General features: G+C 31.7%; 1 protein-coding gene across 1 annotated transcript; it reads right to left on the bottom strand.

The window, feature by feature from the left end:
- Positions 1 to 4660: 4660 nt before the first annotated feature.
- On the bottom strand, positions 4661 to 6468 carry LOC145116052 (ubiquinol oxidase 2, mitochondrial-like). Its single transcript, XM_079052416.1, has 4 exons — positions 6070 to 6468; positions 5780 to 5908; positions 5006 to 5494; positions 4661 to 4890 (listed from the first exon to the last, which is right to left on the bottom strand). The coding sequence occupies exons 1-4, from the start codon at positions 6385 to 6387 to the stop codon at positions 4831 to 4833; spliced, it is 996 nt and encodes a 331-aa protein (XP_078908542.1). The 5' UTR covers positions 6388 to 6468; the 3' UTR covers positions 4661 to 4830.
- Between the last annotated feature and the right edge of the window lie 7618 nt (positions 6469 to 14086).

Here is a 14086-nt window from a genome sequence, read left to right as displayed (position 1 = left end):
GTCGCCTATGCATACATTGATGAACAGTAAAGTTAGAATATATTTCTTTTTTACTTAATATGGACAGAATGAGTAAATTGGTTAAGACTAAAGTCCTGGTTTAATATATTAAGACCCCTAACATACTTTATGCATGCATGTATATATACATCAGCATTTTAATGTATTATATATAGCTATCCATATATTTTATATATGGCTTTAATGTATTATACAATTTTCCAGTCTAAGTGTTTAATTACTAAACATACTTTTACATGTATCCATATTAAGTAACAGATTCAATTAGTAATATACTTACTCGATATATCGATGCACTTCAGGGGTTTTTTGCAATACAAAGAAATGTGATTTGATGAAAAGTTTTGGACATAGTTGAGAAGGATATGCAGTTGATTGTGCTATTTCATCGACATTGTCAATTGTATTATGCTTATCCTATGGAATACCAACAATCTGTATGTTTTTGTGGTATTCAGTTATAAACTCTATTGTCTCCTCTGCAACATTTCTTCACGAATGCACCCTTCTGATTTGTTTTGTTTTCCGGACATGACCTTTCATTACCTTCATATATCTTTCAAATGGATACATCCATCAGAAGCATAATGGACCACATATTCTTACTTCCCTACTAAGGTGAATGACTAAGTCAACCATAATATCAAAGAAAGATGGAAGAAACTGTTTCTCTAGCAAGCACAATGTGACATGCATATCTGCTTCCAATTTATCGAGCTCTACCACTATTATTTCTTGACGAGAAATATAATTGAAAAAATACATAATCTAATAATGGCATCTCTTGTGGATTTTTGCATTATGGATCGTATTGCAATTGACAAAAAATGTTGCATTAGCTTATGATAGTCATGCGATTTAAGTCCAATAAGCTTATGCTCCTTCTTACTCACCAAAGTGGAAAACTTTGAAGAGTAACCTTCTAGAACCCTTAAATGTTTAAGTGTTTGCAAAAATTTGTCTATTTCTGCTGGGTTTAATGTGCATCTTGATGTAGGCATTAGTCACTGGCCACCTTCTATTGTTTTTTGTACCAACTCTGGTTTTAATCCAAAGCTTTTGAGATCTTGGCGAGCTTTCAGTCCGTCTTTGTACTTGTTAGGCTTGTTTATCATTCTACCGGTAAGACTCTCACCCACATGTTGCATTTCTTCCGGTACTCTTCCTTGTTTCACCCTGAAGTCGAGCAATCTTCTTTTGAAGTTTTCTTTTTCTTCTTACACTTCCCATATTTTCCATTAGAAGTTGAAGTGTCCTTCTTCCCCCATTAATTCCGTATAGATTGCACTTTCTTATATATTTGTTCCGCACTCATAAGCTCTGGGGCATATTCTAACTCCCTCTTTCCATTGTAACCAATTTATTGACGTCCTAATGAGTAAGTAAATGTACACAATATTCACGATATAATATTAAACATGTCAGCAAAAGTTATCAATAATCATATGAAAAGAAATAACACACTAGTATAGATCATTTTTGGTGATGTCCTAATTTTATATTTGTCGGTGTATGTAAACAATTGTAATGATAAAACATTAAATCTGATAGTAAATATAACATCTCCTTACAACTTAATTAAATTCGTGTTTCCAAAAGTTAACAATGGTCGTGATAATATTTATAAATGGTGAATATAAGTGAACATTTATGACTCTATAGGAAAAAAAAAGCATCAGTATAACAATATTATTCTCACAGTTTAATTGTCCAGTGAGTGAGTAAATGTACATAATATTCAAGATATAATATTAAACATGTCAGCAAAGTTATCAATAATTATAAGAAAAGAAATAACACGTTAGTATAGATCATTTTTGGTGACGTCGTAATTTTTAAATTGTCGGTATATATAAATATAGTAATGATAAACCATTAAATGTGTTAGTAAAGATAACTTATCCTTACAGCTTAATTACATCCGTGTCACCAAAAGTAAACAATAGTCGCGATAATATTTATAAACGGTGACTATAAGTGAGCATTTATGACTATAGGAGAAAACATGTTACTATAAGTATATTATTCATGACGGTTATCAAAATAAGATAGATACATCTCTGAAAACACCCAACCATATAATGATGAGTTTGACCTATAGTAACAAGTTTTCATGGTTATACTCACCACAATCGAACGAAAGCATAACTTATATTCAATGATGTGACCTTTCCTTTCATGTTGAATGAAAAAAAAAACCCGACATAATATGTTTATAATAATGTGTTTTTTACGTGGATAAAACCCAAAATTTTGTATTAGCAGAGTTAAATGAAGATATGTACACATATTTGCCCCTTGGTTATCATAACAAAAGAGATAATCAACTTTGTAAACTTTTAAAATCTTTATATGGAATGAAAAGTTGTGTGGTGCTCTGTTTGAGTTTGGTTTTGTGCAAAATGTAAATGATTTCTCTTTGTTTGCTGAATCTAAAAAAATATGCATTATTATCTTATTAGTTTATGTTAATACATAATTCTTATAGGTAATAGTTTGAATGCAATTAGTAAGGTGAAAAACTTTTTGAAATTTAAATTTCTAATTAAGGATTTAAGAGAAATAAAAATTTCTTGGGAATTGAAGTTGTTTACATACAAAATGGAATTTGTTTATTTCAAAGAAAACAATGTCTTGAATTACTACATGAATTTGGTATGTTGGGTTGTATACCAGTTAAGGCTCCTTTGGACTGTATTGTCATTGTTTTTTTTTAATACAAAATGTTGATAAAAAATGTTTTTATACAAAATGTTGTTTTGTTTCAAATTTTAGTTGGGAAACTTATATACTTAACTATTACAACACCTGACATTTCTTATTATGTGCAAGTGTTAAGTCAGTTCATGCATAGTCCAAAAAATCGCATTTTAATCTTGCTTTAAGCCTTCTTCGATATTTAAAGACTAATACTAGTACGGGATTTTCAATATTAAAATCTAATTGTCTAAGTTTGGAGAGTTTTGTTGATGCTAACTAGGCAAAATGTCTAGTATCTTGACGTTTGGTTATTGGTTATGTTGTATTCTTTGGAGATACTCCCATTTCATAGAAGAGCGGAAAAAAAAGACATTGTTTCTCGCTCATCCATATAATTAGGGTATTGTGCACTTGGTGTTATATCCTGTGAAATTATGTTGATTTTAAAAATCTTGTTTAATTTTGGGTTAAAAAATTTAACTCTTGTTCCTATTTTTTGTGATAATGAGCCAACTATATAGCTAGTTTTTATCCAATATTTCATGAAAAAACGAAACTTTAATGTGGATACTCATTTTGTTAGAGGCAAAATTTCAAAAGGGGTTGTTGAAAACTTTATGGTTAGCTCAGATTATAATATGACATTTATTTTTACTAAGACTTCGGGTGTTGTTTAGCACGAGTGGATTTGTAAGTGTTTGGGTCTTGTAGATCCATTTCAAGGAAAATGTTGAGTGATGAATTATAAGTTTGAAGGGGAGAGAGAGAGAGAGAGAGAGAGAGAGAGAGAGAGAGAGAGAGAGAGAGAGAGAGAGAGAGAGAGAGAGAGAGAGAGAGAGAGAGAGAGAGAGAGAGAGAGAGAGAGAGAGAGAGAGAGAGAGAGAGAGAGAGAGAGAGAGAGAGAGAGAGAGAGAGAGAGAGTTACTTAATAATTGTCTCTATTAAACTTATAATTATCTTGGTTATATCCTTTACGTGTCTTTTTTTGTAAATAATTTTTTATTTAGGGTAATTTATGTTATATTTGTTTTGGTTGGTTTGTTATGATAATTGTAGGACTAATTTTGAGAACATGGTGATTTCATTGGACTGCGACTCACTTTATGTAAAGTCTTTGGAATGACATGCAAGTTTTATTCGTTTTATGTATGGTTCGGGTTGAACCCGAGCTTTGATCCATATTTGTGCCTGTTGTATATATGTGTTGTGTGTGCTTTTGGTCTACGAGTTCATTTTCACGCACACTTACATCTTTTGTTCACTTTGTATAGATTAGGGTTTGTTCATATGTTCTTAAGGGTTCGTTCATCTATTTTTTGAGCTTTCTTCTGTTTGAGTAAATAGATTAGTTAATTGTAACGAGTGATTAAGTGAATATGTAGTGAGGTTGTTTTTTAAGTACGTGTAAAGAACAACTAGTTCTTACTTGGATAAGAATTGTTGATGTTATGTAATCTTATGTTCTTAGTTATTTTGTGTTTGTTTAGACTTTCGCAATGCAACCACATCATCATTATTGCTTGTGTTCTCTCCACAATTCCTAGTGGGGATGATGTTCCTCCATGAAAAACGTCGTTGAAAGGTTAAGAAAGAAGAAAAGCAGAGAGAAGAAATAAGGAAAAAGGCGTTGAAGGGCATTACACTGGCAACGAGAAGCAAAGGGGGCGGTGTTCCTATGTCGTTTCCATCCCAGACCCGATAGTGTAAGGTTCGTTTTTCTTTTTTCCTTATTATGTTTTCTATTTATGAAGTGTTGTATGAATTGAATATGATTTTTTCTAAGTTGAATGAACCATGTAACCAATTTATCCTTATGTGTAAATAAAAGTGATGTTAAGTATATTAATCACACACATTATCAGTATGCTAAGTTGAACATAATATTGACTTACAAACCATCATTAATAATTTATATCCAAAAACATAATTTATATGCAGTATGAAGTACAGTTTTTTAATTAAAATACATAATTTTTTACAAAATATGAATCAGATAAGAAAATCACATGCAATTTCTAAATCTGGACAATTTCTAAATCTGGATTTATACCCACGACCACTACATTCAAATTATCGATTATATTAAACAACTTGTGTAGATCGCTATCTTTAGTGATACCCAATTGGCGCAGGATACTCCTTCAGTTCATGTCCTTGACATTGAATATCCTGAATAAAAAACAATATTATTAAAAGATTAATTATAAATTGAATTGTTTTAATTATAAATAGAGATTAATATCGACATATTTTTCTATAATAATTCCATAACAGGCGTAGGTACCGATGCATAATGGTTAAGATCACGATGATGTGCTTCGTCTGCTCGTATAACCCTAACTACATCTTTCAATGTCGAATTTTGCGGCAAGCACCAATAATCAATAGCAATGGCTGGTGCCGGAATGTCCTTCATTACTCCCTTCTCCAAATCATTCAAGAAGTCAGTATACGAATTCACTGCCTCCTCCTCAAGGTAGCCGGTGATCCGATGAGCAAGCTTTGGTGATGCCAAATACGCTAAGAAGTATGCATTAAAGAACACTCCTTGCACTGCAAAAACTAGGGCTCTTTCATGCCATTTTGGTTCATATACATCAATGAAGGTCATGAGATGCATTCGCTCGTTTTCTGCTTCTTCTAATAGGGCTTTGATCCATCCACCACTTTGCTCAAATCGACGTAATGATTTTGTGTGCAACAACATCCCTCCAACCATTCCAGGCACTGCAGCCACCGTTTCAAGTAGAACCGCATGGTGTATATGTTTTTTCTGTAAATTAAAAATTAAAATTGCTACATGTTACACAATAAAATTGTTGCATAAAGTGTCATTGAGAATTTCATAATTTTAACATGTTTTAGGTCAAATATGATGTGTGGGTTTTTGGTTTTGAATTAATAAAAATAAAGAAAAACAATTCAATAAGAAAAATATTTGGAAATTTAAGTACTTACTTTAAGTAGATGATCTTTTATTTATTTATTTATTTTTCTTTTCATTTTATTTTTCAAATGTTATTTAAGTATTATTTACGTATATTATACACATACATACCTGAAAATAGAAATGGGTAGGATACTTGAGTGCTTGAACTATCCAAAACGCGATCTTATCATTCCATGTGACTGGTTTGTGGTGTTTCGTGACATCAATCGATGTATCCGCTTGATAAGCTTCCCATGGCTGTTACATTAGAAAAAATTACTGTTAGTTTGTCTAGTCACAGGTATAATAAAGAAATTTCTAAATATTCTTTAAGAACTTTTTTTTATCATACACTACCATTAATGTGGGGCCACACATATACATTTAACCTGTAAAACTAACATGGGACGACTACTTACCCGAAAACAATTCCATTTCCAAGCTGACCCGTCGGCTTTGGTGAGCGATGGTGGTGCTACGCCCCAATAGCTTGAGATCGCTTTTGTATTGTTGTTCTCGTTTTTGTCCGTGCCAGATTCAGAAGAAGCATGTGTGCTCCAATTACGAACATGCATGTTTAAAACCCTAGTAATTCCAACAGTGGTTCCATTTGGAATCCTGGAGGATTCCGCGGTGATGGAATGTGAAAACCTTGTTGTGGAGAATAAACGGGGTCCCAATTGCTTTAACATCAACTGAGACATCTTTGTTGTCATGACGATATTGTTTCGGTTCATATCAAAAGCAAGAGAAGGAAAGAAAGTATTATTTGAAAATTGGTGATTTGTTGGTGTAGGAGGTGGGATGAAATTAGGGTTTTATATTGTATTGATGAAGTTGACATAATCCAAGAAATAGCAAAGAAAGGTCAAGAAATGTATGTGCTCAATTATGAGAAGTCTTTGGTCAATATACATTGTTAGCTAGTTTGACACGTACATTGGAAAATATGTAGAGAAATGTTGTTTCTATTTATTCTTGTATTTGAATCAACATATTCACATGATATATTATATATCGTTCGTTGTTAAACGTGGCTATGGTAACAATGAGGAAATATTTACAATAACATACGATTTAATTAATATATAATTTAATAAAGCTATAAGACTTTAACAGTGTTGTTTAATTAACAATGAGAAAACAAAGATACATAATATCTCAAATACTCAATATCGAAATTATTGATTTTAAATAATATATAACTTTCACATAACAAAAAAAGTTATAAGAAAAAAATAAACAAAATAGACACTTTCCAAAATTTATACTTGGAATATAGAGTTATAAAAGTTACTTTCGTGTCGTACTTGACTTTGATGTTGGGTTCTAGTGTTCTACATGTGATCATTGCCTTTTCGTGTAACCGAGAATCTTCCACCCCCCGCCAACTACTTTGGAAACCTTTTCAAACTTTTTCTTATATTCATTTATGTATTAAATTAAAGAGATAATTTGGTCTATATTTTTATAAACCTTTATAATTACTTAATTTAATGATAACTGATATATTTAAAAATTAAAAACAATATCATTAAATTAGACTATAATTAAATTACTACAACACCCACTTTCAAAATCCAATAATAAAACCTAGTGATTGCATATTATATATACTATTAATTGTTAAAAAGTTGGTGAACAGAAAGCTTTTAGGATTTTGATTTCTGCCACAGATTTCTCTGGTTTTAAACATTTGCCACAAATTTTTTTAAATGTTACACTTACCTCCCTTATTATCTTCCACCGCCTTGCCTCGTCTTTATGTTTCCACTGCCTTGCCTCACCAATCAAATGCAAGAAACCCTTCTCCAACCTTCTTCTACCTTCCTTCTAATTTATTTCTCCGTCTTTGTTTTCTCCATTTCGACCTCCAGCTTCCCAGTGATACAATTTTTTTCGGATTCCTGGTCGACCGACTTGCTTCACCCGCTCAGCCTTAATCGATCGGGTCTTCTGTCTCATGCTTGTTTTTAAGTGAAGCTTATCAGCAGCTCTTGTATCTCTATCAACCTCTCCCTAATTCGTGAACCCTAATAGAAGTGTTAGTCCATGTGTTGATGCGTCCCATGCCCCAAACCTTGCCACCACCATTATTGGGACATGTGGGGATGAGTCTTCCCACCGCCTCCAAGAAAGCTAAGAAATTAACATTTCGGTACAGAGGCAAGGTTGACGTTATCGCCGCCCACGTTGTCGCGACACCGGCTGCTGCTCCATCTCTTCCTCTACGCTTACACAGTAGGTTTTATGACCGTACCTTCACCCTTGCTTATATGTATCTTTTGGGTTTGATTGTTTGCCTTAATTGCGTCATTTATGTGATGATAGAATTTTGTGTTTCTTCAGAAGCAATCGGAGCTGATGGTACGGACTGTGAAGAATTATCATCACGAAGAAGAAGAGGATGACGAAGATTTCATTCGGAGAACAACTAAGGGCTCCTCACAGAAAGGTTTTGTTTCCTCATAAACATATACGTATTTTTTATAATTGAAATTGAACTTTTCAATTGAATGCACAGAAGGAAGGATCTCTTCTCTCTTGCTTCCATTCCGCTTCTGAATGACACGCACAGGCAAGGTCATCGTTTTTTTCCGGATGTTAGCCAATATTCTCGCCATCGCTATCATATTCCGTCATCTGGCTTTTGGTTGTTGGCTTCTTGATTCTGATCACAATTGGGTAGTAACAATCATAATCCAACCGTTGCTCCAATCTCTTTCTTTGTTCTTATTTCTAATTTCAAGTTCAAGGCCTCAATATTTGTGTGCTCTGCAGTCGTGGATTTTCCATCTTGTGTGAACTCAATGAAGAAGACGAAGGCCGGCTCCGCTGCTTGCTGTAGAGATTTCTGTTTTGGTGGTATGTCTTACTACCCGTGGTGCCCAATACAATCCTAAATTCGATTTGTTAGAAAAGGTTAGCAATCAACATAATCTATTCAAACGATGGACTCCAAGTGTTTGTAAAATGCCAATATCATTATTTTTTATTAATATCTTGTTGGGCTGAGGAATCCAAAAATCCTTCTATAACTCATGCCTATTTATTTGATTTTTTTTACTTAACAAATCTCTTATGCTCTTTGTCCTTTTTGACATATATGTCAATCTGTAAACAAATCTGGGTCTTATATCTTCATCTTTTGAGTGTCAACATGCGTTAGATCAAAACTTTTGAAGCTATTCATGAACTAATTCTATTATTCTGATGTTGTTTCTTAGGTATCATCCTGACAAGAATGCAATTGACCCTAAAACAACTGATATGTTGAATGAGATAACCTGTTCCTACAGCATATTATCAGATCCTACAACATATTATCAGATCCTTAATGAGTTGGCAAAAATTGAAATGGGTATAAAGTTGAGAATTTTTTTTTGAAATGATTAAGCTCATTATATAAAAAAGAAACAGCTCTAAATGGTTTGTTATATCTTTTTTTTCTCAAAAAAAGTTATAATATCTTCTTCTAACACCATGGCCAAGCTGTAAGTCCATAAATGATAAATTCATACATATATTAATATAAACAAACCATGAGCAAGCTAAGCCTACGTAAACTCATAAGTTGCTTCAGGTGTGTGAAATCTGTTACTTCAATGATTACAGCAATTCCGAAAGGGTGTATACTTATCAAACATGATGCTTATCTTATAGGAACCAATTCTCATAGAAATCAATAGTAATTAATTACTCTATTGTAGCTCTTCAATTTCAGAGTTCCACTGAATGTTATTATTTTACCAATTCACTCAATTACACACAATCTTATACAGATAACAAAACATTCACCAAAGAGCATGGATTTCTGTTATTGATGTAAAGAAGATGATGCCTTCCTGAAATATGCTTTGTTCAACATCTGATATGGTAGGTTGTAAACTTGTAATATTAGGCTAGCAATGATTATAAAATTTACAGGTTTGTGTTCTTATTGAAAGAATGCATATTTATTTTATTTTGACTTGGGATTTGACCTACTAGATTATGGGGATGAACATTGGAATCACAATTTCTTTGGATTTTCGTTCAAAGCATCTATAAAAGGTATCATCAGTACATTTCAATTTGATATTTTTTTTGGGTTGTTGTTCTTTGAGTATTTTCATGGCCTTTTTTGAAAATCCAAAATATTTTTTGGTAGTTTCTATGGATTTTGAAAAATTAGCATTAATATATTCTTTTGATCATTAGTATTCACCCTAACAAAAATGAAACATACTTTAAGAATTTTTTTGATGAGTTTATCGTCACCATCTGCTACCACTGCCATTACAATTTGTTTTTTTATTTAGTTTCAATTTTGATTCACCATGGGAGCATACCTGTTCTACTTCCTTGAAGCAAAGTGAGTACATAGCAGCCATCAAGATAGATGAATTGAACAAAGGTTGAAGATGTCTTGCATTTGCAGGTTATTTATAATTGGTAAACCTCCGTTCCTATTTAAGTTATTATAAATATAATACTTTATGGTTGTTTTTGTTTTTTTATAAAGAATACAAGTTGAAGTTAATCAATTAGTGTTTTGGAAAAGTGAAAAAAGATGAAAAACATAAAACATTATAAGTTGGCTTTAATAGAAGTGGGGGAGTTTGGCTGCTAAGCAATTCCTTATAATGAGAGTAGGACAAATGGATGTGGAACCAATCCTACAATAACTACCTTTTTTTTGTTTTAGTGTTATTTTTGCTGTTTAATAGTTAATTATGAATTAGAATATATTTTAATTTAGTAAATCAATTAATTTATATATTTTATTTAAATCATTATCCCCTCCAATTTCTCTAATTTTTTTAAGAAAAAAAAATTATGTCTTTTTAAGTAAAATTTTTGCCTTTTTTCAAACAATTCAACCGGAATGGAATCTCAGATTCCAATTTCGTCGGAATTTGAGAACCAAACACAGTTGTTGAACACGAATGGGATCCTTCCACCAATAAAGAATAAGATTTTTATTACTTTTAATTTATCTCGATGGTCGGTTCTAATATTTTGATTATGCATCGTTTTTCCACAGACTACACCTAGCATGGAAGGTTCTGTAGATATTGTTTCTTCTTGCCGTGGCTTGCAACAAATGGTAAATCATCTCAAAACATTTTTACTTTTTTGGTTCTTTTCTAGGGTAAACTACACTAAATAGCAACATACTTTCAATGATTTGTTTGTCATATGAAGACCCTTCTGTTTATGTAATATGTTTTGATTAATATTATACTATGTTCTACCATTTGGTACAGCTTGAAATAAGGAAAAAAAACAAACATAGCGCCAACGGCGCACATGATTCCCCTATGGTTCCTAATCAATTGCTAAACAATATATTTTTTCTCATACAATTTCTGAAACTTGTGATTATTCTCGTCTAAACAATTTTGTTCTTCTTCTTTCCCTGTTTCTTCAAATACAAGTAAAATCATGGAAAACTAATTTCAATATGGATCTTAATATTTTGTAAGGATTTATGAACTAAATAGGTCGAAAATAACAATGTGAGAAAACAACAATATTGTAATATTACAAGTTGATTATTTTTTAATAAATAAAATCAATTTAAAGATAGTATTTTTATTTTTTTGATATATTAAATATGATCAAATTAAGTATTTTGGTATACATGTGAGTTATATATAAATTGAAATTTAATAAGGATATAGACGTAATTATGAAAGTTTATATGGATATAAATGAAATTTTTTATAAATTAAATTAGTGAAAATTTCATATATATCCTTACAAACATTAAGAATTACGTATATATCATTTCAAAGTTTATAATTATTTATATATCATTCTTAACCTATTAAACTCTTATTTATATCCAATCATATAATTTAATAAGATATAAGTCAATTTAATATCAAAAAATATATTTAAAAATAAAAAATTTATATAAAGTTACAAAAATACCATTTCTAAATTAAATCCAAAGTTTAATTCTATTTTCTTTTGCTAGGAATTATAATCAAAATGAACTCCCTCGATCGATCCTCGGCCATTCCTGTTCATTGAGAACCACCGACAAAACAAAGTTCAATCTCCCCTCCCTTCTTCTGGTCTCCCTCCTCCTCCTTCTCTCTTAGAGAATTTCCAACCCACTCCCATTTTCTATTTTTTCTCCTATTTTACCCATTCTTCTCTAACCTTCCCTCATTTATTTTGGGGGATATGAATAGTATTACACCAAATATGGTGTTATACTATTCATTTCTTCCAAAATGGGGATAAACTTTACGTTATCGGTTTTAGTCTCTCTATTTATATATTTATACATTTCTAGTTTATTTTTACATACTATTTATAATTTAAATGTAATATTTAATACTTATAATATTTTGTTATATATTAAATTATATTAATTAATTATAAATATAAAGTTTGTTTTTTTGTTCATCAAATTCATATAAAAAGTTAAATACATATTGAAATTTTAAAAAACGATAACGTATTTTACAAAAGCTTATAAGTGTGTTATAAATATAATCTTATTTATTTAATATTAATGTAATTAAAAAAGTATAGATTATATATTTGTTAAAACCAAATTAGTAGAAGGGGTGTGTTTGGCAATCTATTTAAGTTGCAAGAATGGAATATACTACGAATATACTTTTTGGGAAAAAAATAGAGTATGGTTGGAGATAAAATACTATTTACCCCATTTTTTACTCCATTTTGGGGGGGGGGGGGGGAATGATAGTGGGTTAGAGATGGTCTTAGCGCTCTACCGACTACCACCACCGGTAAGCCACAACGCTACCCTTCATGCTCAGCAACTTAAAAAAAAGTGTGCCGACCACTCCCTACCATTATGACCTAGCTAGGTTCACCCAACCCCCGTCAAAAGCCGGACATTCGATGGTAGAATGCTCGGAGTAGAAGCCCTCGAGTCCCGACAAACCACTCAAGCTAATACTGGTAATCCAAGGGAACACGATTTCTGCATCACCCCTCAAGTTAATACACTTTGATGATAATATCAACTTCAACAAGGCTCAATTTAGTTATCCTTACTTGTAGTGTAGCGATAATTTTATTCAATTTTAGGTTTTTGAAATTGTAAGCTGTAAACGAAAACCAGCTGTTTGTTGTGCACTACACCTATTAAGGTCTGCCCTCATTAGTTAAAATCCTTTTGGCTGAATTTCAATTTCTTTTATTTTATCTTTTTACTATTTTGAAGCTTATAGTATCGTTTTTGGCTGTATAACTATGTACAAGATGGAAATCCAAATTATAAAAAGATAGGAAAAGCATTATTGAAGTTTCAGTTGATCAACCAATGATCAGACTTCTCTTTCACCCTATTTTCTGGCGGATTATCACAGGTTTTAACTCATAATTATTATTCAAATGTAATAAACAGTCGGATAGTTGGCTTTGGTATTGAGTAGTTTGAACTTTCAACTTATTAAAGTGTGCTTGTATCTTGTTTCATGGTATTCAATGTCTATTTTAGTACATATTATTGATTGATGATGTTGCATATTTTGTAATCTTAATGTCCTTATCTTCACATCACTGACCAAGTTTTTCTTGCAAATTTGTTTTACACACCAACTATTCGACTATTTCTTCAATCATGTCAAGATTTTCTTTTTTCTTGAGATCTAATCATTACGCCAATGTCAGAGAAATCTAAAACAATTACTCATTCTCGTATTCTTTGTCCTTTCGCACTCGTTGGAATAAGTCTTGTAAGAATTGTCATTGTTGTAAAGGAACTAATAAGGCGTTGTATCTGTTTTAGTCAAAAATTACACAAGTACTAATCAACCAAATTGAATGAGAGGCTGCGATGTTCAGATTGTGTAATAGCAAATGGTAAAAGAAGGCGACACAATGGTTTACAAGGAAATCCCTTTATCCTTTCTAGGATCTCCGGCATAAATTGGGAGGTGATAATGATCACCTGCCTTGATGATTTTATTGATATAAAATAAAGATTATAGTGAGTTCTTAATAAGAATGAGTACAAAAATTCGTAGAGTGAACTTAGACTAAAGAACTATGTGTTGTGTGCAGATTACAAGTGTCAATTTATAGTCTAATCTAGCCAACAAGATGTTCGATATTTCCGTGATCCTTTATGACCAGCTTCATGAACTTTATTTGACCAAGTATTCCGGGTCTTTAGCATAGTTGAGATAATTCTTCGCTGAGAATTGGTCTTCTATTGACTACTTCTGCACACGTGTTAGTTATAGATAAAATATGACCGTTATAAATATTAATAAAAATAATAACGGTAATTAGTCGGGATCCTGATGTAGTTGAGGATCCTGGATATTTAAGGATCCTGAATATCGTAAGGATCCTGGCCCTAACAATTGCCCCCAAGTTATTCCTGAAAATATCAGGGTTAGTTTTGTAAATTTTAAAGGAATAACTTAATGTAAATAGGTAAAAGGAATTTGAATTTAGTCT

This window comes from Lactuca virosa, chromosome 5 (genome assembly GCF_052849685.1).
Source record: "Lactuca virosa cultivar CGN04683 chromosome 5, Lactuca_virosa_CGN04683_v6, whole genome shotgun sequence".
Taxonomy (NCBI): Eukaryota; Viridiplantae; Streptophyta; class Magnoliopsida; order Asterales; family Asteraceae; genus Lactuca; species Lactuca virosa.
The sequence above is the reverse complement of the archived record's forward strand: the minus strand, read 5'-3'. Positions and strand labels throughout refer to the sequence as shown.

Bases quoted from the DNA above. Each gene is read 5' to 3' on its own strand.
- LOC145116052 (XM_079052416.1), bottom strand. From the start codon at position 6,387: ATGAACCGAAACAATATCGTCATGACAACAAAGATGTCTCAGTTGATG. The intron at 5,909-6,069 runs GTAAGTAGTCGT...CTAATGTAACAG, and splicing joins GGAAATGGAATTGTTTTCGG to CCATGGGAAGCTTATCAAGC. The intron at 4,891-5,005 runs GTACCTACGCCT...TTTTTTATTCAG, and splicing joins ATCTTAACCATTATGCATCG to GATATTCAATGTCAAGGACA.